At 41.6% G+C, this 25,539-nt stretch overlaps 1 protein-coding gene across 1 annotated transcript in view; it reads right to left on the bottom strand.

Annotated features, from left to right (window-relative positions):
* The window catches only part of LOC131962165 (partitioning defective 3 homolog), a 572,304-nt gene that overhangs the window by 153,795 nt on the left and 392,970 nt on the right, over positions 1–25,539 (bottom strand). Inside the window, exons 18-19 of the mRNA XM_059327127.1 lie at positions 23,553–23,786; positions 17,403–17,619 (exon numbers count right to left, since the gene is read on the bottom strand). Coding sequence (XP_059183110.1) covers positions 17,403–17,619; positions 23,553–23,786 — 451 coding nt within the window. The remainder of the gene's footprint in view (positions 1–17,402; positions 17,620–23,552; positions 23,787–25,539) is intronic.

The following is a 25,539-nucleotide window of genomic DNA, read 5'->3' as shown; positions in this document are numbered from 1 at the left end:
TGCAAATCCCATATCATACCAGTCACACATGGTGTCCCCCAAGGCTCAGTGGTTGGTCCCCTCCTATTCATCCTGTACATGCATCCTTGGTCACAAACCATCACAAACTGCCTCACTGACATAAAAACCTGGATGAACAGCAACTTTCTCAAACTAAACTGCAACAAATCAGAAATCATTATCATTGGCCCCAAATCCCGCCTCCCCTCTCCCCACTCCCCCACCCGCAACCTCAGATCTTCAGACGCTAATCTACTGACCCCCATCACCAGGACCGAGCACTGCACCGTTGACAACAGAGTCTTCCCCACTGCTGCCCCAACCCTCTGGAACTTCCTCCCTACTCACATCCGCAATTCAGACTCACTCCACACCTACAAAACTCAACTCAAAACCCACCTTTTCAAAATAGCTTGCAAGACCTGAACTCATAATGTCTAATCTCTGTTTAGTATTTGTTTTCTCTGCATTCTGTGTTAGGGTTAGTGTGTTTCACGATTCTGTTATGTTAAGCGTCTTTGAGTACCTTTTAAAAGCGCTATAAAAATCTAATGTATTATTATTATTATTATTATTATTATTATTATTATTATCTAATGTAAAGTTATTACATGCATGGCCTTTCATTGTTGAACTAAAGTCACGTTTTTTTCCCGACTAGTTACCCCTCAGAAAAACTGAACTAAGATGATTCTGTTTGGTAGCTTTGTGAAATGACTTGCAACAGGGGCAAACTCAGGCTGTCTGAGGGACGGGGCGGAAAAACTCAACTGGCACCAGCTCTATCCAGTATGGCACCAGCACACAATAATATACATTTTAGCATGTAGGGAAGCTTATTTGGCAATGCATCATTTGTCATTTTAAAAGCACCCATTAGTGCATTGCATCTCATTTTCTCCACTGGAAGTGCACACTAAAGGGTACTATATCATGTTTTCTCTGCAGAAAGGGCACCCTAGAGTGCACATTATTATGTTTTCTCCATTAGAAGGGCACCCTAGAGGGCACTGCATTAGGTTTTGTCCATTTAAGATACCTATTAGTGCATTCCATCTTATTTTCTCTGTTGGAGGTGCACCATAGAGGTCACTTAATTATGTTTTATCTAGCATAGGAGCGTCCAACACGTAACTTGTGTAGCATTTTGTCAAATAGAGGGCACAAAGGAGGGTGGTGGAGTCCACCAGTGACTTGCAATGGTCACTGTTTGAGCAACAGCTGGACCTCACATCTCCACTGAAGCCAAGTAAACAATGATATGCCATTTACACACTCATAAAGCCCAGATCTTATTTTTCTGCTTCAGTCCACCAGACCGAAGCTCTGTTTAATGATCCGTTCCTAAGCATCTATCTCACTGTGGCGAACAGCAGGTAAGAGTGATGAATACACAAATGCAGAAGGGCCTTCAAAAGACAAAGAACGATGGCGAGGAGACACGTAGATCGTAAAATCACCTGGCCTGGAGAGGAAGACATTCAGTTAAGTTTACGTGAGCACAAACCCAACAGCTGAGTAAGATGCAGATTTGATTAGTAGGATAATGTATGTCCAGAATCCAGATAGATACAGGGGGTATTTATAATCTTTAGGCTGCTCTGTGCTATATCAGCGTTTGGCCCAGATAATGTCTGATTGGCCATCAAACCTCATTTGGGTGGTATGTAATCTAACATGCGTCAGTCATATATGATATATGCTTTATTAATGTTTTGACTGCCACTGATGCGGCGGAACATTGAGAGTAAAATTGAAGCGTTCAATCAAAGTGTCCTGATGTCTGCCGACAGCGTCTCATGAAATCAATTGTTTTCGAATACTGTTGCACATTAGGCACATCTTACTGAGTATCTGGCTTTGTTGTATGTGTCTGCTTTTACTATAAAATAAGTCAGTAAATATGTACTCCATTCAATATGATACATCCTCATATATCACAGAAAACAGAAGGGTTTATACCAGTAGCAGTGGATGCCTCATACATCATCTTTATCGATTTACAGGGTAATAATACTTCAAGGCTGCAGCACAACAGAGGAGTATCAAGTCAAAGACAGAATTTCCAAAGAGGGAGAAAAAGCAAATTATGCAAAGCCTCAAAGCCAGTTTGATTGTTACAATCATTTAATCTGGGGAGTAGATTTGGGAGAAGCTAATCTGTTTTGACATCTTCTGTGGGGAATTTGTGGTTCGCTCACAGGAAGTTGCTGACTTGGGCAGAGAGGACAGACGAATATGTGTACTTTTTTTGAAAGTGAATGTGATGGACCACCTGGTTCAGCCTCACACATGAGGTGTTAAATCTTTTGATGTTAGCCAAATCCGCAAATGGAACAGGTGAGCCAGAAAGAAAAAGTGACTGCATCTATCAATTTGAGTAAGTGATGAGAAGATAATTTCAAGGGCAGACAGAGAGAATCATTATGGTTTCTGCTCGGCCAACCTGAAAGTTAATCCAAATCTCCCAGGGCGAAACCCCCCCCCCACGGACGTCTGATGTGGTGTCTGAGCCCCCATCCCCCGAAACTGTATTTGTCGCAGTCAGAAAATAAATAGCTATGCCTCCACCCACTGCATTTCATGCTGATAATCTATAAAGCACCATAAAAATATTTTCCCTCCCAGAGAAGAATCAAAAGATGTTTTTATCATCTTATTGGTAGCAAAAGCACACAGCAGAAAGTTAAGACAAAGACTTTTTCTATGTGCTCCAGCCCTGTCCAATGCAAGGGCATGTCAATATGAAGCAGTGCATGCTTTCTACACACTTCTTCACCTAGGGCAAAACCCTGACAGTGGCATGTAATTTTAATAGTGCCTTGTTAGGAAAGAGAGGCTGTCGGATTTGTCTGTCCTCCTCGCTGGCTAAGTGTTGTTGCAGCTGTGGTGAGTAAACACTCTCTACCTGGGGTGAGACACACAGATGCCTTGTAAAAAAATCCAATAAGACAGTCAGAGAAAGAAAAAGGGAGTTTTTTTTCTTCTTCCCCTGGAATCACACTGTGACCCAGCGATCGTTAACAGGCATTAAAGGGGCATTCGTTATCGTCGAGTGGCCTCGGCGTAATGTCCCCACCACTGGTTTCCAGGGACACCAACCCCAGAGAGGTATGGGAGGATGTTCTCCCGTCGTTCATCCAGCCTCCAGCCACCGCCAGCCGATTATCTCCCTCCCCGCGGAACTCATTATCCGCAACCTGTAATGTCAGTCAGCGCTTTCCCTGCTCAGCCAGACCTCTTTTAAACTAAAATCTACAATTTGAAGCTTCTTCAGAAAAGCATTTTCCTTAAGAGTTTAAGGACAACCAAGATGAATCAATGCATGTGTGAGATAAAGCAGCGTTCACACCATCTTGGGGTTCATGATATGGAACGTGGCTTCGACATAACACAACCCTTAACACAGTTGCACATTTCTCTGCCTTTAACGGAGACTCTGCCTCTTACAGGTCACAGCCTGATATGACATCTCTGCGCTTTCACCTCATTGGTCAGGGGCTGGTGCACACTGAACCAATCGATTTCCTCCTGAGAGAAGAGAAGGGGGGTTGCTGCTGTTGATTGGCTGCAACTCTAGAGGGAAGCCAGGGCCTAATTCTTCCAGCAACGGCGTGAAAACAGTGGGGAGAGGTACAGGAGGAGGAATGATGGGAGTCGAAATGGTTCATGCCGGGTGGGAAAGCGGTGTGTCCCGCGCTGTGGAGCCATGACATGCATTTATTCATGACATCAGGCCCCGGCCCCAGTAGGGGGACAGCGCCATGGGCACCACGGAGGAAAAATGATTCTCACCAGATACTGGTACGCCTCTTAGGTCTCCCAGCTGAGCAGAGGAGACACCGTCACGTTGAAGAATGTTCCGTTTCAGTGACACTCTACATGGTCACACCAAAATAATGAAAAAAGAAAAACAATTTGCAGGTATATGAATTGTATGTCATCTCAGATGATCGTATTTAAATCAGTCTTTGTCTCAACCAATACAGCCGGCCCCCACCTGTTTACCATAAAGACGTTATTGTATGGAGATGAAAATTTTCCGGCAGAAATACAGATGCATGTAAATTGATGCATTTGAGAATATTGTTTTCAGACCTAAATGTATCTCTTGTCCTGCAGTGTCAGTCACTATTTCCTGTTATCTCTGCAACACTCCATCTGTTACTTCCACTCTTCACACTTCTGTCTCAGAATTTATCCTCCTGGCTTGCTGTGGTTTTTCTTTCCAGCCTTTTATTTTCTCTTATCCAAGTCTGTATGTGTGTCCAATGGCCTGATCAACAACTATTCCACTGCTGGTCTAGTTGTTAGGAGACATAGACCAACAAAGTCTTATCACCAACCCCCCTAAAGGGTAGGAGGAGGACGAGAAAAAGGCTTTAGTCTCAAATAAAAATATGTGTTTGAAGATTGGTCAGTCACAGAGAGCCGCAGGGCTTTTTTTGTGGTATCCCATCCTACAGATATTTTATTGTACTTCCATTATGTTTGTTTGCACCATTATGTGTGAAAATGTTGCTGGAATTTTCGAAATCTACCATACCCTCCTCCGTACACACACACACAAACACACAACCAGAGTTAATCCGCTCTTATTAAGAAATGTTCTTTTAGCCACAGAGAACCAGACAGAATATAAACACACAAAGCTGCATCGCAGTGAAAGGCTGAGGATGTTCTCTGCTTTTAAACTAACAACTATCAGTATCAAAGCAACTGTTGAACTGAATATGTGTGTGTGTGTGTGTGTGTGTGTGTGTGTGTGTGTGTGGGAAGGCGAATCTGAATGTCTGACTACAACTAAAACTTCTTGCATGTGTGTGGGTTTGTGTGTTTGCAAGAAAAAAACAGCTTTCATCTGTTTCTCTGTGTGCCAATTATTCATATTTAAGCAATAGCAGGTACACACAAGCATCTGTGTATGTGTGTGTTTATCTATATGTGTGTGTGTGTGCTTGTATATCAAGGGACAGCTTGGCTTTTCCATATTTCAAACAGCCTGTGCAATACAAAGGACAAGGCCCAGCCCAACATGATTGCCTTTAATGTTTCACATAAATCACTGAGTTATGTGTGTTTGTGTGTGTGTGTGTGTGTGTGTGTGTGTGTGTGTGTGTGTGTGTGTGTAAGGAGGGGGTGTTTCTTTCTGCACACGCTCAGAGGAACGTTTCAAATCCCTGACACCCCTGATTAAAGCCTCTCATTACAACACAAATAAACAGTCCAAACACATTCATACATCCATTTGTTAGAGTGTATGAGAGCAGTGAGGAGGGAGTTTCTGAAGGACAATTTACATAGAAACACTTGAGCAGCTCAGAGTAGTCCAGGTGTCTGGGTAAGCTTTATGTGTGTGTATCTGCATTCTGATCAGGCACAAAGTCCTATTGTGTTGTTTGAACTGTTGACATCTTTACCACTCATCATCCTGCATACTTTCTTTCTCTCAAACACATAATCATTAACCAAATGCTTTTGCTTGCTACAACATGCATAAGCAGACATGCGTGATCATTAGGTGTGTGACGATACACTCAACTCACGAGACGAAATGAGACACGGTATTGGGTTCACAAGAACGAGACGAGACGAGATTTTAAGAAAACTACAATGACACAATATATGACTAGACCAACAGACCAGAGACTATTTAACTAGAGTTGCGCATGCATTTTAAAATGTTTTATAACTCTTTACATGCATGATGTAAGCATGAGCTTTTAATAAACTTCTTCTTCCACAAATTGAAACAAAAATTCATGAAAGTCTCAGGCCACGCCCTCTCAAATGTCCGCTCACTCTGTGTGTCTCTACTACAAGTTAGCCCCCAGAGGGATTTAGAAACTCTGGAGGTGACGTATGGTTTTCGATCGTCGCGTAATGGCTTAGCGCCGCTAACTGCACAACAATAGCAGCTGATCAAAACAAAGCAGCATGGCTAAATATTATGCACATCATCTCCACTGATCATAAACATAGTGATCGTGAATTAACGGCATCAATAACTGTGCACAGAGTGTCCGGTGATTGTTGTGAACAAACAGAGATCGATAAGTGAAGCAGCAGCACATACACACTGTACTGCCACAGAGATAACTGTAGCTAACTGCTGCTAACGGCGGCTCTTCTTAACGAGCCTCTGCGACGTCATTCTGGCCACTTGCTGCTTCCCCTCCTTCTCCTCCTCTTCTTCTTTTCCTTTAACTGCCCCACAGGTCCCAAATAGAAGTTTGGATAGCTCACAAATCTCGCGAGACAGATTTTTGACGCAACGAAAAATATCGTCAAGTTTAATCTCACGAGATCTCGTCACACCCCTAATGGTCATACATGCTCATATGCACAGTCACATTGTGGCTAATGCTTCACCAGCCTAAAGCCCACACACTCACATGCAGGGATGCAGGAGTGGGGGATGAGGGGGAGGGGGCAGCGCTGTGGTTTCTCAGTGGAGGAGCTACAGTAGGTGGCTCAGGCTGTGACCTAGATACAGTATGGCACACTGCATTCCTAATGGGCCATTTTGATCACTGCCACTCTCTGTATCCTCAGCTCTGCTGCTGCTGCATGCCTCAAACACAAAAAAGTCAGCATTCAGCAAACACAGCTACCAAAGTCTGCTCAGCTCTTTTAATGATGCCGCCGCAAGTGTGGATGAGGAAGTGCCACAGTAAAAAAAAAGGCAAGCTGGATTTTTGGAATGTCTGTGTAGAAACTCACAGGAATCAGAGGCGTTCACTGATAACATGTTTGGTGATGTATTTACAGCTGCTTTCATTTCGTATGAATTAAACCCAATAGGACGTGCACTGGTGAGAGGAAATAGCTTATGATTATTGTCATGATGCAATAAATGAATTTCAATTGTCATCCCTCTTGTCTTATCTTATTTGATAACCTTGCTCCTTGCAATTTTCCCCAACTCATTTACATGCTGATGAGTCTGGAGACAGATGTGTTTTGCGATGCTCAAATGCCAGATTTCCAGAACGCTCAACCTAAAGGACAGGCGAGGGGAGAAGTGAGGCAGGTTTTCTGTCTCGTAAACGTCAGAAACGTTGAAATACAGGCATGGACACACACCGGCCCGAGCGAAGCCGCTGATCCGTGATATACATCCCTCCCAGCATTCAGAGGGAGACGGGAGAGGTCTTTCTGTCAATGCCACAATGAATCTCCAGGGCAGCTGGGAAGGAGGAGGGAAGAGGGATGCTGGTGGATATATGGAAAGAAAGAAGGGAGAGAGTGACAGTAATTGTGAGTAAAGTGAGGATGAGAGAGAGTAGGAACCTCATGGATTCTCAGGGATAGTGACTGTACATCACCAGCAGGTTAAATAAATAACCCTGGACACTCCCCTTCAGTCTACTGTTTGTTCAAACTGCTGCTTCTCCAAAGCAAAGGGCATTTAAAACTACATGAACAGAACCAGAAGTATGGCAGATAACATATAATATGTGTACCTTTTTTCAAGTAATGACATCATTTATAAAACCTTAGCACAATTACTGTACACAAATAAGACTGCAAGATCAATAAGATAATTTGCAGCCTCGAGCCAACTCCATCTTACATTGTATACTGCAGACACCGAGTGGGATATGCGCTATACTCATTTACAGCACAAAGGAAGCTGGAAGGAGGTGTTTTTTTTTAGAAAAGATCATTTACACATATTAAATCAACAAGTCCTCCACCCACATTAAAATATCACCACAGGAGGCAGGAGATCAACATGCCCTCATACCCAAAAAATAATGGTCACAGTTTAAATATTTGGTTAGGTTTAGGAAACACAACTACACGGTCGCCCATAAAATTGGAATCATTTTGTTTTCAGACACAATCCGCTGTTAGTTGTGGTTTCATTTTCATTGTGATGTGTCTGGAAGAGATTTATTTACGTTTTGAGAAGATTTTCACTTTATCTGTCAAGAATGAATCACATTGTCACAATCATTTCATGGAAAGAGGTTGAAAATATTTTATTCACACTTTATAGGTGACTGTGTACTTGGTTAGGTTTAGTAAAAAAATCATGGTTTGATTTAAAATAAGTCTGGCTGTTACATTACTACAGTCTGTAGCCTATGTTAGCATGTAATGTTACGCAAAAAAAAAACAAAAAACATAACCAAGTTACCCCTTTGATGCACAACATGGGTCTAAAGTGACCCGATAGAGTTTTTATGTTCTATATCTTTGCAATAAATTCTTTTCATCATTCTGTATTCCAGGTTTTCCTCATTTAGTTTGTTTTTGATCATCATACATCCTAATTTTATGTTTTCCTTTATTCATTTTTTAATAAAATCCCTTTTTGTGTCATTACCCTTCTAATGCACAACATGGGTCAAAAAACTCAGTCGGGTCACTTTAGACCCATGCATGGGTCTAAAGTGACCCGACTGAGTTTTTATGTTCTATATCTCTACAATAAATTAATTTCATCATCAAGGGGTTAAATAAAAGCCGCCCTGTCCTCCACATCCAACATGCATTGGCATCAAACGTTGGCACTGGACATCCAGTATTGACATACTTCCCATGCATACTGCGCTGGATATAAAGATGCTGATACACAGTTAACTCATAAGGGGCTGAACCAGGCTGATGGATCTGCAGCTGGAATTATCAAAGGGCCTTTTGTCTGCTGTTTTGGACTCTTCACACACTTCTCCTCTCTTCCTCAGCCTTGTATTCATCCCCTCCCTACATAACAAAGTAGGGTAGCTCACACATCTTGGTATGGCAGTGAGAGCCCAATTAAGATTCCTTCATGACAAACATAGGGAGGAATGAAATCCCGATCCAGCCATGAAAAGAAGAATCTCCATTTCTCTGACACTCTCACCAAAGAAGGAAAAATAGATCACAGAGAGAGAGAGAGAGAGAGAGAGAGAAAGAGAGAGAGAGAGAGAGAGAGAGAGGGAGAGGGAGAGAGAGAGAAAGAGAGAGAGAAAGAGAGAGAGAGAGAGAGAGAAAATAGACAATTTCTCTTTACATGCTGAACACATGTCGAGACGCTGACAGAACAAGAGGAATACGGTTCCTGGCTTTAATTGGTTGCCTTTGATGGAAATCAGAAGTGTAATTCAACATCGATTGATATTACCTTTGTAATTCAAAAGCAATTTTCCATGTTTTATCTTCCTGCCTTCACTGTGATTGTTTCTCTCTCCACTAGCCATCCTCTCACTCACATGTTAAGGTGTGTGCACACATCAGCAGGTGGGAACTCAGTGAATGGGAAAGGTCATTTCAGCCAAAGGCCTCTATTTCATTACATGCTAAGCCTATTGGATGGGTGAGCAGACTAGCAATGAGTCGTACTGTAGCAGGCAGCCCACTTCATTTGCATAGCATATAGGGGGAAATAAATAGGTTCTCCCATGTGCATTTCTCACCTCTGTCTCTGAAATATCAAGCATGCTTTGCATTCCTAATTCAACGTATATTTTCCCCCTCCTCAGACCAAAACATACATTTAATATGGTTTATTACGGGGGTATTCGTAAATTCATTTGTACTATTTACAAAAACAAAATGGGATTGTGCCGTTCTCAGATCCTTGTACGTGTTCTTAATGTTTTCTCATTATTTTCAAATCCGCCTGTCCTCCGAGAGTCGACTCGCATTGGAACAGTCTTTCTCTGATTGATCAAAGCGATCCGGGCCAGAGTGAAGAAATAACATCAAAGTGGAATCAAAGTGTCTCAAAGTGTGAAAAACAAATATCAAACGGAGAGGGAGGAAGTGAAGAAACATCCATTGGTTTCTGTTTGGAACGTGGAGGTTGATGAAAGGGGAGAGGATGGAGGGAGTAAAGTAAAGGGCAAGAGAAGGGAGTACATATTGCAGAGAAGAGAAAGGGAGTCTTGGGTTTCCACTGGTGGGTCTGGGTGTGATTCCACTGGGGTTGGATCATTAGTAGTCACAAGCCTGCTAGAGTATGGAAGGGGTTGCACTGCTACACTTAATTTGAGCTCTTTAATAACACACTTTATGAATTCAGTCATCTTTTGTTTGTTTGTTTTTCTTCACAGCTAGTTTAGATAGGCCTTCTTTTGTTGTATTTGTTTCAACTTTCTTTTGGCACAATCACTTGTCCCATCCTCCCCCACCTTAGTGTGTCTTTCTTTTGTTGTTGTAAAATAAATCATAATTGTTCACATCACTTTTGACTTTGTTTGATTTTCTGATTGTCATGTTAATGTCTGCTGGCTGGGTTTGGTCAGTGGACGTAACAAGTACATATTGCAGAGAAGAGAAAGGGAGTCTTGGGTTTCCACTGGTGGGTCTGGGTGTGATTCCACTGGGGTTGGATCATTAGTAGTCACAGGCCTGCTAGAGTATGGAAGGGGTTGCACTGCTACACTTAATTTGAGCTCTTTAATAACACACTTTATGAATTCAGTCATGTTTGCAGCCCTCTGCCTGAGACACAGCGTGAGAGACATCGGTGTATCTCATTTCAGGCCGACAAGATTTCAGATTCAATTAACTCCATCGTGCAACACCACCTCTCCTCACACACACACACACACAGTCTCCCCATGCTTCAAGGTCTATCTCAGAGCACTGCATGATCATTCTAAACCTAATTACTTCAGGGCTGTCTGATGGAGGCCCAGTGCTGCCCAATCACATTTGCATCGAGTGGCCAGAAGCAGAGGAAGTGCTGCCGGACAGCCAGACCCCCTCCCTCCTCCGCCCCCCCATGCCTGAAACGGCCATCTCTCATTCTTGCGTGGTGGCTAACGTCGCCAAGCATCCTCTCCTCCCCCTCCTTAATCCTATCACTCAGCCTCTCCCTGCGTCTAAATGCTTCACTCCGCCAGAAATTGACAGTGACATCCAATTTTTTGACACCAGACACAAAGCTGTACTTGCCTTAACCTGGCGTACAGAAAGAGTTTTGTTGTTTTACTCTTTTCATCTCCAGTCACTGCACTCTGTGACAGTGGCACTAATCTTCTCAGTGGGGGGGACGTTGTTGTTTGTTGTTTAGCCCCCGCTGGGCCTCTTTGGTACGTGATTGGCAGGAGAGTAATGGGATGTCACACTCGGAGGACGTTTTTGTGAGGGAGTTTGGAGATCAGCCCCCTAAAAAAATGACCCCTGTCCTGGCATCTTGGACCAGCTATGAAGACGTGATGGGGGAGTTCTTCTGAAAAGATTTTTTTCCCAAGAAGTTGAAAAAGCTGACCCCCTCTCTGACATGATATTTCTTTTAGCTGTGCAGCCATTTGAAGGTGATATTGAGGTATGACTTAGCACTTGGCAAAGCTGCCAAAAGCTGCGAAAGTTCACTACTGAGTTCTCACTGAAATATTTATCCATGACAGGGGAAATCTGTCGCTCACTTTGCTTTAACTCGCTCCAAATGGAGGTCAAAGGTCAAGGCCAGGAGCACAGAGAGTCATTTTGTTGCTCATGGTGAATCATGGCTCACTTGGAGACTAGAAAAGCAACTTCTCCAGTGTCTGACCACCCGTCTGAGCTGATGTTTATTCTCACATGACCATCCACAGTATATGATGTGTTACATATTTTCATGTAATTAACTTCTGCTTCCTTTCTCATGATCTTTCTACAAGCTCCGCCTTGATGCTGCAGACCCACAGACATTATAATGAGTGAGGCAGCGCAAAAGAAGAACAATTATCATTTTCTCTCAGATTACATTCAGCAGATGTCAGGGCCCACATGTGGAGGCAGCTAATTGCTGTCTCCAAATCAACTGTGGCATAATATTACAAGCATATGTGAGCTTTTGTGGGTGTGCTGGGGAAGGTGGAGGCGACGAGGGGAGCGTTGTACTGAAAAAGAGTGCGTGTTGATCCATCAGGAACGCCCTCGGTCATGTGTGTGTATAAAAAGCCAGGCTAATGCATGTGTCATGTCGGTGTACTAATGATCAAGCTGACTTACCCGCCATCAGCTGTTCACACCCACACGAGCAGAAAGAATCATATGTTACGGAGACACGGAGCACGCTAACTACCTACTCTCATGCTACACATAAGGCAATCGTGCTTTCGTGGCATGGTATCCATATTCTAGGCATACTCACACATGTATGCAAACACACACTCATGCCAAACCCCCACCCTCTGGTGCTCCCAGCGTGCTTCCACACTGCCTCAGAATAATAAAGACTGAAGGATGGAAAGCATCCCTCCAATCCAAGCTTTCACTGCTTTCCTTTCCACTCCACACCCCCTTTCTCCCGCATCCCTCCGTGTAGCCTTGAGTGGGGCTGCATCTGCAGGGAGGAGCAGGCAGACGAGGTCCCTGGGGTGATGGAGGGTAGGGCTGGGTGGAGAGAGGAGTGGAGGGGTGCACGGCTGTCACACTGAGCTCCAGTGTCGGCTGATGGCTCGGCGTGAGGCATGCCACTTATCAGATTGGTGGGGAGGGTAGGAGTTGACGGGGGGGGGGGGGGGGGGGGGGGGATAGGGGTAAGGGTAGCTGCGTGTGTGGGTGAGGAAGCACTGGGGAGAAAGGGTGAGGGTGATGCCAGAGCCCATTAACACATCTTTTCATCTAGCACACACATGAAAGCATGCAATGCACATGCACGCACACGCAAATTAAATGAAGCTCAAACACACACACTCACATACACACACACACACACGCACACACACACACACACACACACACACACTATACTCGTTGTATAGTGAACTGACAATAAAGAATATTTGATTTGATTTGATTTGAAAAAAGGGTTGTCTAAAAACAAGATAAAAACACTTAATCTGAGATTTAACAATCTTAATTTAAGAAATCTTGCATGCAGCAAGATCATTTCCCTCAGATTTAGTGTTTATCTTGTTTTTTGACACGCACACGCACACATGCACACACACACACTGCAAAAAAGGGTTGTCTAAAAACAAGATAAAAACACTAAATCTGAGCGTTAACAATCTTAATTTAAGAAATCTTGTCAAGTGAAATTATCTGTTCATGCAGCAAGATCATTTCCCTCAGATTTAGTGTTTTTAGACACACCTTTTTTGCAGTGCAAACACACACACACACACACACACAAAATGGCCAGAGAAGCTCCATCCTCCCTACAGGCAGACAGTAGCCCGATGCCGTGACTGCCGCTGTGAAAGGCTCCCTTCCTTTCTCCTCTCTCCTTCCCCCTCTCCCTTTCCTTTTCATCCTTCTTTCCCACTCTCCCTTGGTGCCCCAGTTCACTCCAGTGCACACACTCCCTCTCTCCTTCCACCCTTACCCAATCCACCCACTACCCCCACCTCTCTGGCCCCCATTCCCCTCCTAACCCTTGCTTCCATTTTTTGCAGCCTTTCCTCACTTGTCTCTTTCATCCTACTGTACTTTTCCTACAGTGTGATGCATTTCCCTTTTCTACCTCTTGTGAAAAACACATTTACCTTTTTTATAAAAAACATATTTAGATATAGAAATATGAATCCATCCACCATATAAGGCTTGCTGAATCAGTGAATTCTTTTCAATCACTTCTCAAAACACATTTATATATATATATATATATATATATGTGTGTGTGTGTGTGTGTGTGTGTGTGTGTGTGTGTGTGTGTGTGTGTATTTTATTTTTATTTCTTCTTTTTTTATTCATGCTTGTTCTTTCAAAGCACTTTGTGAACGCTGTTTTTAAGGGTGCTATATAAATAAAGGTATTCTTATTATTATTATTATTATTATTATTATTATTAAGACTGATGTGCATACACTGCAAAAATGACCATCCTAGAGGTTAATTAACCCATAATTTTTTTTAAAGTTTTACTTTATTTGAACCCTCAACTCCATAATAAATGACTCGGGATATTTTTTGCATGTGCATACACACGCACACACATCTCAATAGATGGAGATGATGGAAGAGGTCAGTCAGTCACAGAGCAGATAAACAACACCTCATTAGGCGTGTTGAAAGGAAGTCTTGCAGGCCAGGCAGGGACATCATTGTCTGCTAACATGCTAACAGAGCCCTGGGCCAAGCTTCCAACATGTCAACAAACCTGATAGGATCAGAAAGTAATGATCACATGTTATCCACTAGAAAGGACATGAATAATCACATTCAGTTGGGGGGGACAATGCGCCGACATGCACTCCTCTATATACCAATAGATGCAGTGATACATGCATGCAACAGACATCCTTAAAATAACAATGATGTCAGGATGCCTAGGGCTGGTTTTTCATCCTATGCATGCATGCACATTGCTGTCCATTCATAAGATTATAAGCTATTCATTACTGGATGGTATAGCATAGCAGGCAGTGTGCCATCCTATAAGCAGTACAGTTGAAGCCAGAGCGGCAGGGGAGCTGGGGCTCTGCACTGCAGTTTCTTTGCTTTGGGCTTTAGGCAGTCAATTTTCTTTCCATCACACACTCGCACACTTTCAGTCATTCTTGCACTCACAGTATTTATCTCACAGTCCTCCCTCCCATCCTCCCTCTCTCCCCTTATATTAGACCATCCTCCTCTCCCCTGGCTCTGATGTTAATGCACTCCCAATCAGGCTGTCCATTAAGCAGACATGCACTACACGTTCATCAGGCCGTCCAAAGGCCTGCATGCAAATGAGCTCAAATTGCAGTGCGCTGCAAACTCCTTGAAATCTCCTTAGCAGGAGAACGTGAGTGTAAGACATGTATGTGTGAGAAATGCAGGAAAAAGTGAGTGCCTGCCCGTCTATTTTATGCAAATGATAACCACAGAGAAGAGCATTACAAAGGATTAACCCAATCAGGATGCCTTTTTGATGTTTTGATGCAATGATGAGACACTTACATGGAAAACTTGCTGATGTAAAGTCTATCTGTGATGCATAAGCCTCAGAGTGTTGAGTTACTGTCAGCCAAAGTCTTTCTTATTCACAGTAAAACTTCTCCATACTGAAATCGCTGTCAAACTTTTGCTACAGTAGAATCTAAAAAGCTAAAAGTGCGACACGCAAGAGATCTTTCACTTTCTTTCCATCTCCTCCCTTTTGACCGCTAGGCATTTCACATCACTCTGTTTTGTTCTTTACAAAAAAAGTTTGTTATTGTATCCAGTGGGACGCATTCATTCTCACCTCAGTTCCTTGCCATCGCTAACTTTGTAAACCTGAACGCTGAGAGGAGAGAAAAGGACAGAGTAGCTGTGTGGGTGTGAGAGCTGTCACAGCTTTAAGTAGAAAATTGTTTGAGGTATCAACAAGGAGTAGGAGTAGCGGAAAGAAGGGAAGACAAAGCTTGAGCGTCGGAGAGACATGCTGGTTCAGAAGGATGCCTCTTTGCATTCAGGAGGCACAGGGCCCGGCGTTAAATGCATGGAGCAGGGGGGAGTGTCAGCGAGGCCCGCCGCGTGCCAACTCTTAAGTGGCAGTGGCACTCAAAGATAATGAAGAACGATGATGAGGCCGAGGAGGGCACGCCGAGGGCCCACGTGCACAGCTAAAATCAGCCGGCAGCCACCTATCGGGCTGAGCACACAGCCACTCAAAAAGGTTTGCCAACGGCACTGATTGCATGTCACACAGTGTCAAACCTGTGGCTCAAACCTCCACTTTCATTTACTAATCCAGCACACTTCTCTGTGCGTACTCCTCCGAACATCTCCACATATGTGAGCCTGGATGACTCATTATGCATTTACACCACAGGATGCAAAGACAGTAAAAAAACTCACACGAGTGAAAATAATGGAAGATAAGCGAGTTCCCCGCATTCCTCAATCGTGACCTCGAAACACACTTGTCGTCTTTATTGTTCATTACCGAGCCGTGCGCCGCGATACGCTAACTAATCCCATTAAACTAATCCACATGAAAACAACTTACGGCACGATAACGGCCCGCACCGCCTCCACCGTTAATTTATGCCATATTCAAATGTGCACAGAACTGAAATAATTAATGTGACTCCCCCACTAATTTCCTTGTGGCAGAGATACTGGATGGATACCCGCAGGATGTTTATTTTCATCCATAGTCTCTTTGCACATTATTGTCTATGTACACAGTGTAGGGCTGCTTGATTATGGCAAAAACAATAATCATCAATTTTTTTGGTCAATACTGGAAATCGCGATTCATTTGATTTTTTTTTCTTTTTAATTTTGAAAAATCATGAATTTAATTTTTTTTAATATAAACTTAATTTATATACTTTATCTGAAAAACAAATAACAACAAAAAATATAACAGATAATAATAATAATAATAATAATAATAATAATAATAATAACAACAGTGCACTGCCTGGATATACAATACTATATATAATAATCTAAATTATATTGTTTTTATTATCGTTGTTCTGGTTTGAACTGGGTTTATTCTGGTTTGAACTGGTTTTATTTTGGTTTTAAATGGCTTTATTCTAGTTTTAAATGGTTTTAACTGGTTTTACTCTGGGTTTAAATGGTTTTATTTGGGTTTACTCTGGTTTAAACGGTTTTGACTGGTTTTATTTTGGTTTTAAATGGCTTTATTCTGGTTTTAATTGGTTTTAACTGGTTTTATTCTGGTTTTAAATGGTTTTATTATTTGATTATTATTATTCATTTTCCATCCCAAACACAGAGTATGTCCCAAAGTCACGATTGGTGTCAAGAACTTGAAAATGTTTTTTGCCAATTAGTCCTCAAAGGCAATGAAATGATCTTCCATGCTTGGAGACAAAGCTAACAGCCACTAAATGTGCCTGCAGAGTTGTCTGGTTTAAAGTTGCCTCCAGCTTCCTGGTGTCTGTGAGGCGATAACACCAGACCTACAGCAGGTGAGGGGGTGAGAGGATTGCTAATAAAATCACTGACATTAAATCTTTTGCTTGTGAATATTTGAATATTTTAAGGATGTTGAGAGCAGAATCATGCCACCTCTCACAGTCTCTCAAGGTAGTCTGCCTCGAAAATCTTCCAACCACATGATGAGACTGTCAGTGAGACAGCAGCCACAGGCAACAATTCCAACCCACATTCGATTTTATCATCTTCAAAGGTCTTTTATCCCCACAACCGAATCACAGCTCCCACATTAGCACCCGTATGGGTCCTGAACATTGTCCGCTGGTTAACAAATGCGGAGCGTGTTTGGATAGGAGGAGCGCGCACATGGGATTATGAATAAAACATGTTGCCCTTATTAAAAATAATCTGGCTCAAAAGTGCCAGAGGCCCTTGAGGTCGATAACTCCCCCTCTCCCCTCCATCCACTCCCTCCATCCCAGGGTTCAAGGAGAGGGGTCCCTGATTAGCACTGGCAACATCCAGAGAATGCATTCAAATTCTGAATGATCCAGCGGTGAATGTGTTGAGTGGAATTAAATAACACAGATAGCGTTTGGTGCTTGGGGCGACACAGGGGAGAGTTTAGGATTTCAAGCCGTTCCTACCTGAACATTTCGCCGAGGCCCTTCAGCACGCCTTTCTTGGCTTTGTTTTTGTCCTTCTCCCTCTCTTTATCCCTCTCAGGCTTCTTCTTTTCCTTCCCCCCAACCTTGTCCCGATCTTTCTGCCTGTCGTCTTTGGGAAGGTTGCCGTTCAGTCCCTCGCCGCTGGTGGACATCGACTCACGACCTGATCTGGAACTTCCCTCTGTGTCCTCGTCCACTAGAGTGAAGAGATAAGGGGCCAAGGAGAGGGTGTTAAATAAAGATATAGAGAGGTAAGGAGAGTGGTACAAACACAGCGATAGAAAGAAAACGGAAGTCAATAAAAGCAGACTTTAACTTTAACCCTCTGTAGTCACCAAATGCTCCAAATCATGACTTCTTGATGACATCCAGACTAGAAAACAAAGCAGTGTGGAGCCCTACTGTAAATTTACCTCTAAAGTTCTGGCTGTAAACTCCATGAGGCCAGTTTCAGTTTGATGATGATATACCAAGTAAAACTGGAGACAAGCTCAAATATGTTTTGTATAAAATTATAGAACTGGATGTAACTCTCTTATATGTTATATTTGCAACCTTTGTTCACATCTACAACATAAAAAAAAAAAAAGATTCAAAATCACATTTTATGTTGGACTAAAGGACTAAAAAAGGCACAAAATGACCAAAAAAGACACAAATGACAAAAAAAAGACACAAAAAAGACGTAAAATTACTAAAATTGACCAAAAAAAAAAACGTTGGATTGACAGGATCACACACAATCACAAGATCACATTTATGTTGGTTTTTCTTTGTTTCTTTTTGGTTCAAAATGTTGATACAGTAAGTCAGAATAAAAAATGTTGATACAGTATATAAATCAAATTATTAATTAAAAAAATAATTATTATTAGGTCATATAGGTGAGGTTGTGCTGAAAAAAAAATATACCAACATGGCATTTAAACATTTCTAAGTGGTGTATACAGGCAGGATGAAAAGAAGGATTCAAAAATGGACAAAATAGCCCAAGACTCCATAGAGTTAATGTCCATTTGACCCCCTGTAGATCACAGAAGCAGCATTTAAAATCAGCACACAATTTTTTTTTCTCAGTTACAAAGCATTACTTCTTTCATCAGACGAACCATTAAAAGAAAAGCTGTGTCCCACAAGGTATGGCAGCTTTGAACAAAACACACTGAATTTATGCTCCTCATTATGGCTGAATATATTTACATTGTACACCCTTTGAGGATAGTATTCAGTTGAACATATTCTCACTTAGCTGAAAGCCTCAAGTTATTTAAATGTGTACATTTCACACAGCTCACAAGAGAAGCCTCTTTTTCTCCCCTTTCTGTTGCATTTCATATAAAAATGACTAAAAGTGGAAGCTGTAATGATAGGCACATGAATGTGGTTCTTAATTTACGTCTCAACTAATTTCAACCCAGACATCAAATTGAAACCAAACTCCTTAGGTGATGTAGGGTTGATTAAACTCAAAGTTTCCATCACATCTAATCAGAACTGATGTGCAAAATGTAATTAATCTGTCAGTAATTATACATTTAAATAATCTTGAAAAAGGCACCCAGGGATCTTAATTGCAAATGTGGTGCACTTTGCAGTCAGCATATCTCCTGTCTGCGCTGTATCTGTGGCTCTGAGGCGTGAGGTAGATGTCCTTCAGATTACAACTTATTACAGTCCTGCGTGTCGTTGTCTAAGTTCTACCTTTGATGGAGGAGAGAAAGGCGCTTATCGTGAGGAAAGAAGAAGAGGGAGGGGAGTCCGTGATGGATTTTAGGTATTCGTGATGAGACAGACTGCGGGAGGGTGGAGCGGCTGGATTCACATTTCAAGGAACAGTGGGGTTTGTTTTCTCTTGTGATCTGTGGAGTTATCAGCTAATTCTTTCAGCTGCCATTTCGGAGGAAATGACTGAAATGGAATCTGAACACGGCACACTGTACAGCAGGAACAGACAGCGAACAGGCAGCTTATACCTGCTCAATTATGCAATCCATTCCCGCCCTCCCTTCCTTCTCTCCACCTCCATAAATTTGGGAGCAGGTTCAGGGTATCAGCTTTATCACTCAATCTGCTGCCTGCTTATCATTCACTTAAGAGCAACCGCAGCTGTGAGCTGTATCTGGCTATTTAAATGACTGAGATTAGCAGGAGTGCTAATGTCGCTACTGCTTAATGATGCCAAACTGCAGATAACATACTAAACATTGTAATCTAGACGTCCCACAGGGCAGTGGCCGTGTGTTTGGAGGTGTGGATGTATTTCTGTGTGGCTGGGTTCTTTATGTGAAGTCATACAAAGGCCTCATATTAAGTTATAAAGAAGGAATACATTATTTAAGGCAGCTACAAGGAACTTTCATTTAGAAAACCTGTCATTTTACTGCAATAGGGTCTGGCAGTCTGTCCTGGTTCAGGTTCTTCCAGTCCTCCTTTGCCTTTAGGGGCCCCAGCAGTACAGGCCAGGCTTAGGTTTCCACAGTGTGGTGTTGGTGTTGGCTCCCAGGAAGCAGATGGAGCAGCGGATGAAACTTTGTTCTAGTGGCGGCTTATCCACGAGGTCTCTACCTCAGGTCAGAGGGGGCAGTGGAGCTAGATCTGAGTCCGTCCACGATAGGCTGGTTGAAAGTCCCACTGGGGTCAAAGTCCCCCTAAGGAGTCTAAGCTAAAGGAGGTTCTGGATAACTTGATTTCCTTGGAATCGGACCTGAAGGCATCAGGACAGACATTTAAAAAATCACTATATAGAAAAGCCAATATTCTTGCTGATGGTGTGGTATATTTTCTGTTACTTTTAAGTTCTCTGCTTTACTAAAAGGCCTCAGTATGACTTTCAGATCATGTAACAGCCGGTTTAAACCAGAAATAACGTGCTGTAGGATCTGGGATTTGTCAGACATTAGAGGCTTTTGGAAGCAGAATTTAAACAGGGCGGCTGTGGCTCAGTTGGTAGATCGTTCGTCCACTGATCGGAAGGTTGGTGGTTCGATCCCTGACCATGGCAGCCTACATGTCAAAGTATCCTTGAGCAAGAAACTGAACCCCAAATTGCTCCTGATGCTGCGTTCATTGGTGTGTGAATGAATTCCCAATGGTGGCAGGTGGCACCAGTGTGCCCTGGTAGCCCCTAACACCAGTATGAACGTGTGTGTGAATGGGTGAATGAGCGTAGTGTGTAGTGTAAAGCGCTTTGGATAAAAGCGCTATATAAGTGCACTCCATTTACCATAAGTTGTATCCTTTTAAGGTTAAAATAAGACTGCGGAAAATAACCCGCATCTTCAACGTATGGGGCACGTTACAATTATGATTTACAGAAAGGTTTAAACGCCCTAAAACAGACAGAAAAAGCAGAGAGAACACAGGCTTCATTGGACTTGGGGACACATTTTTTTCAGCAGCCTTAAAATTGACAAGTGTTCTCCTCAAGCAGTGTATTCCCATGTCTGGTAATAAAGACAGGTAAAAGGAACTTTGACTTGATCTTTGATTCATCTTCTCACTCAAGAGAGGTAGTAAATTCCACTACAATGGTCTGTTTGCTTATGTATGTCTGATAGATGCATCAATATTACACTGAGAGCCTTTAATAACTTGTTAAAAGTTCCCTGTAGCTTTGAATGTAGTTTTGTCAACTTCCATTTCATTTGAGTCGTTCAAACTCAGCGAGACAGGAAGAGAGCTATCTCCTATCAAAAACAGACAAAAGACTTTAACACCGGACATGAAAAGGTGAGGCCGTCCACAGCAATTTAATGGAACAGAAAGGAAAAAGCCTCACAGAACCATTGATGAAAGTGTCAGGAGACTGAAAGATAATTTACAGAGACAGACAACCTCAGGAAACATTTTGTCACTTTAGTGAAACTCTACCATTAAACTTTCCTGCTTTCACAATCAAGGACACATAAGCTGGCCTGTCAGTGAAGGTTATGACAGACAAGTAAAATTGCCAGTCTTATTCCAACGCATAAAAGAAGGGATTTTTGCTCGGCGGAGCAGATTTTTCTTTTTTATTTCTTCAAACGAAGCAACACAAAGTAGCACAAGGGGAAGTGCATTTTTGCCCAGCAGGATATCTTGTGGGGACACATTTTCTTTAGGTGATGCCACATTCTTATTTTATGTAAATAAAAGTCTGGGAGCAGAGGAAGGCAGAGGCTTATCTGTCAACTTTGACTATTAACCTCAGTGACGAGCACAGACTGGCTGCTTTTATCTAAATTGAAAAACAGAGTTATTTGAATATCATGGGGGAGAATGCAATATACCACGGCAGGGGAAATCGGTTGCTTTCCCCATTTTTCTTTGCAGAGATAAGACTGTATTTAGTGGCTTGCCGACAGAGCTTATGAGAACAAAGCGTTTCAGGCAAATAATTCCCTCTTTTTCAAATGTCCCCCAGCTCTTTTAATGGAATCCTTTAATGGTGAATGGAAATTTATATCTGGTGATTACTCTTGTGGTGTTGCAGTGTTATTACCTGTCGGAGAACGTAAGACGGCTGTCTCTCTATCCCAAACGCGTGTCTTTTTGTCATCAAACACCAAGTAGGGAAGGATATATTCACTCAAACGGAAGGTGGCATGTCTTTCCTTTTTAATGTGGTCTTCAGAGTTTAGAATAAAGTGAGGTAATTCTGGTTGAAATCCCAGTCAGGTACACAGGAAAACAAATATGAGGAATTCTGGCAAAGTTGTACAGTGTCACATGCCAAAACTAACTGGCACAGAGTGAACAAAGACGTGTATTTCATTTATAATCATTGTAAATGCAATTACGTGATGTCGGGATATTACGTGTAAAATAGCAGTCTGACTTATGTGGGTAAACAGCAGGAGTTTTTCCTCGCGTGCACTCTGTTAAAAACATGGCAATGCACTTTAAGAGTATGTACACTCCTGGGAAAACATGCTGCCACAGTCTCTTACAATTCCACTCAACATGAACTATGTGAATATTAATGAGTGTGTAAACTAGACGCTTATTGCAGATGTGCTTTATGATACTCACATTTCTCCTGCAAAAGGGGATCCCTAACCTAGTTTACTTGGGGGGGAATCCTGCCATTGTGAAGAGGCTCTAGGGAAGCATTATTAAGTTGGCCTATATTACACTGGCTGAATTTCTCTGCAATAACCTACGAATATCTACTGTACATTGTATTATGACACACATTATTCTAGATCATTACTACTATGAATAAACAGTAGAACCACACCGATAAATCTGTCAGCCGATACTAGTCTATCATTCAGAGATAAATCAGTGATATATAGGTATTGGTGTATGAAGTTTTAAAGAATATATAGCAGAAAACAAATAAGCGTGTGTCAACTCTACTCTAAACAATGTCAACCCTATAGTGTTATTCAACACTGGACATAGGGCTGGGCCATATATTGATACAAAAAATATATCAATATATTTTTAAATGTGATATGGAATTAGACCATATTGCATATGTCAATATAGTTCTTTTTTTTCCCTTTTTTAAAAAATATATAAATGCTGCCCTTACTCGGGTGTGTCATATTTAGTTATTTTGTAATGTTCGTTATTATTTTCTCATATAAATATATTTATTTCAGAAAAAGATTTTACTATTTTATTTCATAGGCATATACCTGCAACCTGCCACAGCCATTTCATATTTTTATTTAAGATATTTCTTTATTCAAATGTGCACTTTATGGTGCTTTAATTTTTTTTTAAAAAGGTACGCATTTTGTTATACAGTATTTATGTTGACTTAAATAAACGGTTTCAATAAAACTACTACTAAACTTGTGACATGTCATGTTTGGCTTTAACTTTGACTGAACATTTGCTCTCACTTTGCGATAAACATATCAGGATATATATCGTATATCGATATTTAGGCTAAATATATCAGGATATGACTTTTGGTCCATATCGCCCAGCCCTAACTGGACAAACACGACAAATCACTGGTAAAATATAGCTGGCAGCTAACAGCCACCTCACTAATGGTTCTAACTATAAACTAGCACAAAAATGACACTGCTTCAAACAGACACAATACAAACATTAATGAAAAAATCTGGTCGGGTCGCAATAAATGGTCTTGAAAAACAAACTCTGCATAAAACACTCTGTCTAAACACTTACATGTCTCCATGCTGTTCTCTTCTTCTGCCGTTGTGACACCAGGTTTCTCATATGATTTGTCGATTGCAGCTCTGAAGCTCTCGTTGCAGCCTCGGCCCCTGACGATCCGCGAGCGCGGCCTGTTGACGTTGATTTCGCCATTCAGTGTCGTCTCTGCAACAGCTGACTGTAGGCTTTCCAGGGAGCTGGACTTCTTCAGGCCCAGCGAGGGTCCGACCTCTTGTTCTGCAGAACCTGTGGGAAGAACAAGCAGCGTGTGTGAGGCCAGAAGCCTAATAATGTGTGACTCCCTCACAAAAAAAACCCTAAAACCATCATCTCTGAGCTCATTCTGTGTCAATGAATCATTCACGTGTTGCTAGTTTCATATGGGATGATGTTATGTGGTATACTTGGCGAGACAAGAGAAGGTGTGAGTCTGGCAATTAACATGAAAAACAAATGATGCCATTGCCTGGCCAATGAAGTGTGTGAAATGAGAACAGAGTATTATATCTTCACCAAGACATTTCCCTGTTGGGAATTATAATTCAACCTTTGTCCTTGTGTCTGCAGTGTTAAATTATGTGGCTGAAACATAATGCATATAAATGGGCCAATATCAAAGATAGCAATAAAACACACCGCCAGAGCCATCCTAGTGTTATACTAAACTATTATAACTTCCACAAATAATTAGATAGAGTGTAAACCTAAAACTATTTCCACAGGTGCTCCTTTTACTGCTCTCTGAGACAGTGAAACAGAAAGAGAAGGAATTTAAACTGACCAAATCTAAGGCTAATCATTTTTCGGCATTCTCTTATATTCGGAACCAATCACCCCTAAAACAACATCTCACAGCTGCAATATTTTGCTCTATTGTCAAAGCCTTTGCATTGTAACAGGTAACAGCAAATAATCAACAGAACAGTGCTCTTTCATCGGCCTTATGTTGATTAGCTGGGTGGGAGAAAAGCTAACTTGTATTTTGTTTTTTACAAATAAGTCTGTATTTGTAAATTCACAATTTTCCATTTGTAAAAACAAAAAAGCCATTTGTAAAACTGAAAATTCTGTTTGTTAAATGTAACTGTGCATTTGTGAATCATCAATCACACACACACACACACACACACACGCATCTCTTTCCTCAAAGACGCGCTTTTGAGACGTTCTTGACAAGATCCACACAGATCCACAAACAAACAGCTAGCCTTAACCATTGTTGTTGCATTCAAATATTCCTTCCACAAACATCAATTTAGGATATTAATTAAGGTATTAATGAGACAAATTTAAGCCCATACACTTACTTCCCCAAACAATTCTGTAGAAAGCACAACTACACTTAAAAATAAATACAATTTACATATAAGTTGTACACATGATACAAATGAGTTATGGCTTGAATATGTTTGTAAAGTAGCTAATTGGAGTTGCTCTTAAGTATCATCACAGTAGTAGTTTTTATTTAAAAATGTGATTTATTCAGCCCTTATTAACAATTTTCCAAAAAAGAATGCATATTAATTAAGATAATTAACAATATGGCATTACATTTAATGGAAAATATTGACCAAAAAGCTGGATGGTCCCATTTCCAGAGTTGGGGAGTGGTTCTGCTGACTGAAGTTGCAATATAGAAACAACATGAATACCAAAAAGATGTGTTGTATTTTAATGCTCAGAGCGTTTAAACAACACATTGATAGCTGTTTCTAGTATTTTTCTGACAATGAAGGAAGGAAAGGATCAGGTGAGCCTTGAAATACAGTTGGGAACTCATTTCCCCAAAAATGTAATTGGTTATTCCTTGGCTCCACTACAGCCTTCCACCAAGTTTAATAACAATTGGGCCAGTAGTTTTTTCATAATCTGCTGACAGACAAACACCCAACCAAGAACATAGCCTCCTTGGCAGAGGTAATAATAATTCTCCCTCAGTTTTATATATGTACAATTTTTAATTCCTTATCACAACCATTCCACCCAATTCATAGATATA

The sequence above is a fragment of the Centropristis striata genome, chromosome 23 (assembly GCF_030273125.1).
Source record: "Centropristis striata isolate RG_2023a ecotype Rhode Island chromosome 23, C.striata_1.0, whole genome shotgun sequence".
Lineage (NCBI taxonomy): Eukaryota > Metazoa > Chordata > Actinopteri > Perciformes > Serranidae > Centropristis > Centropristis striata.
The sequence above is the reverse complement of the archived record's forward strand: the minus strand, read 5'-3'. Positions and strand labels throughout refer to the sequence as shown.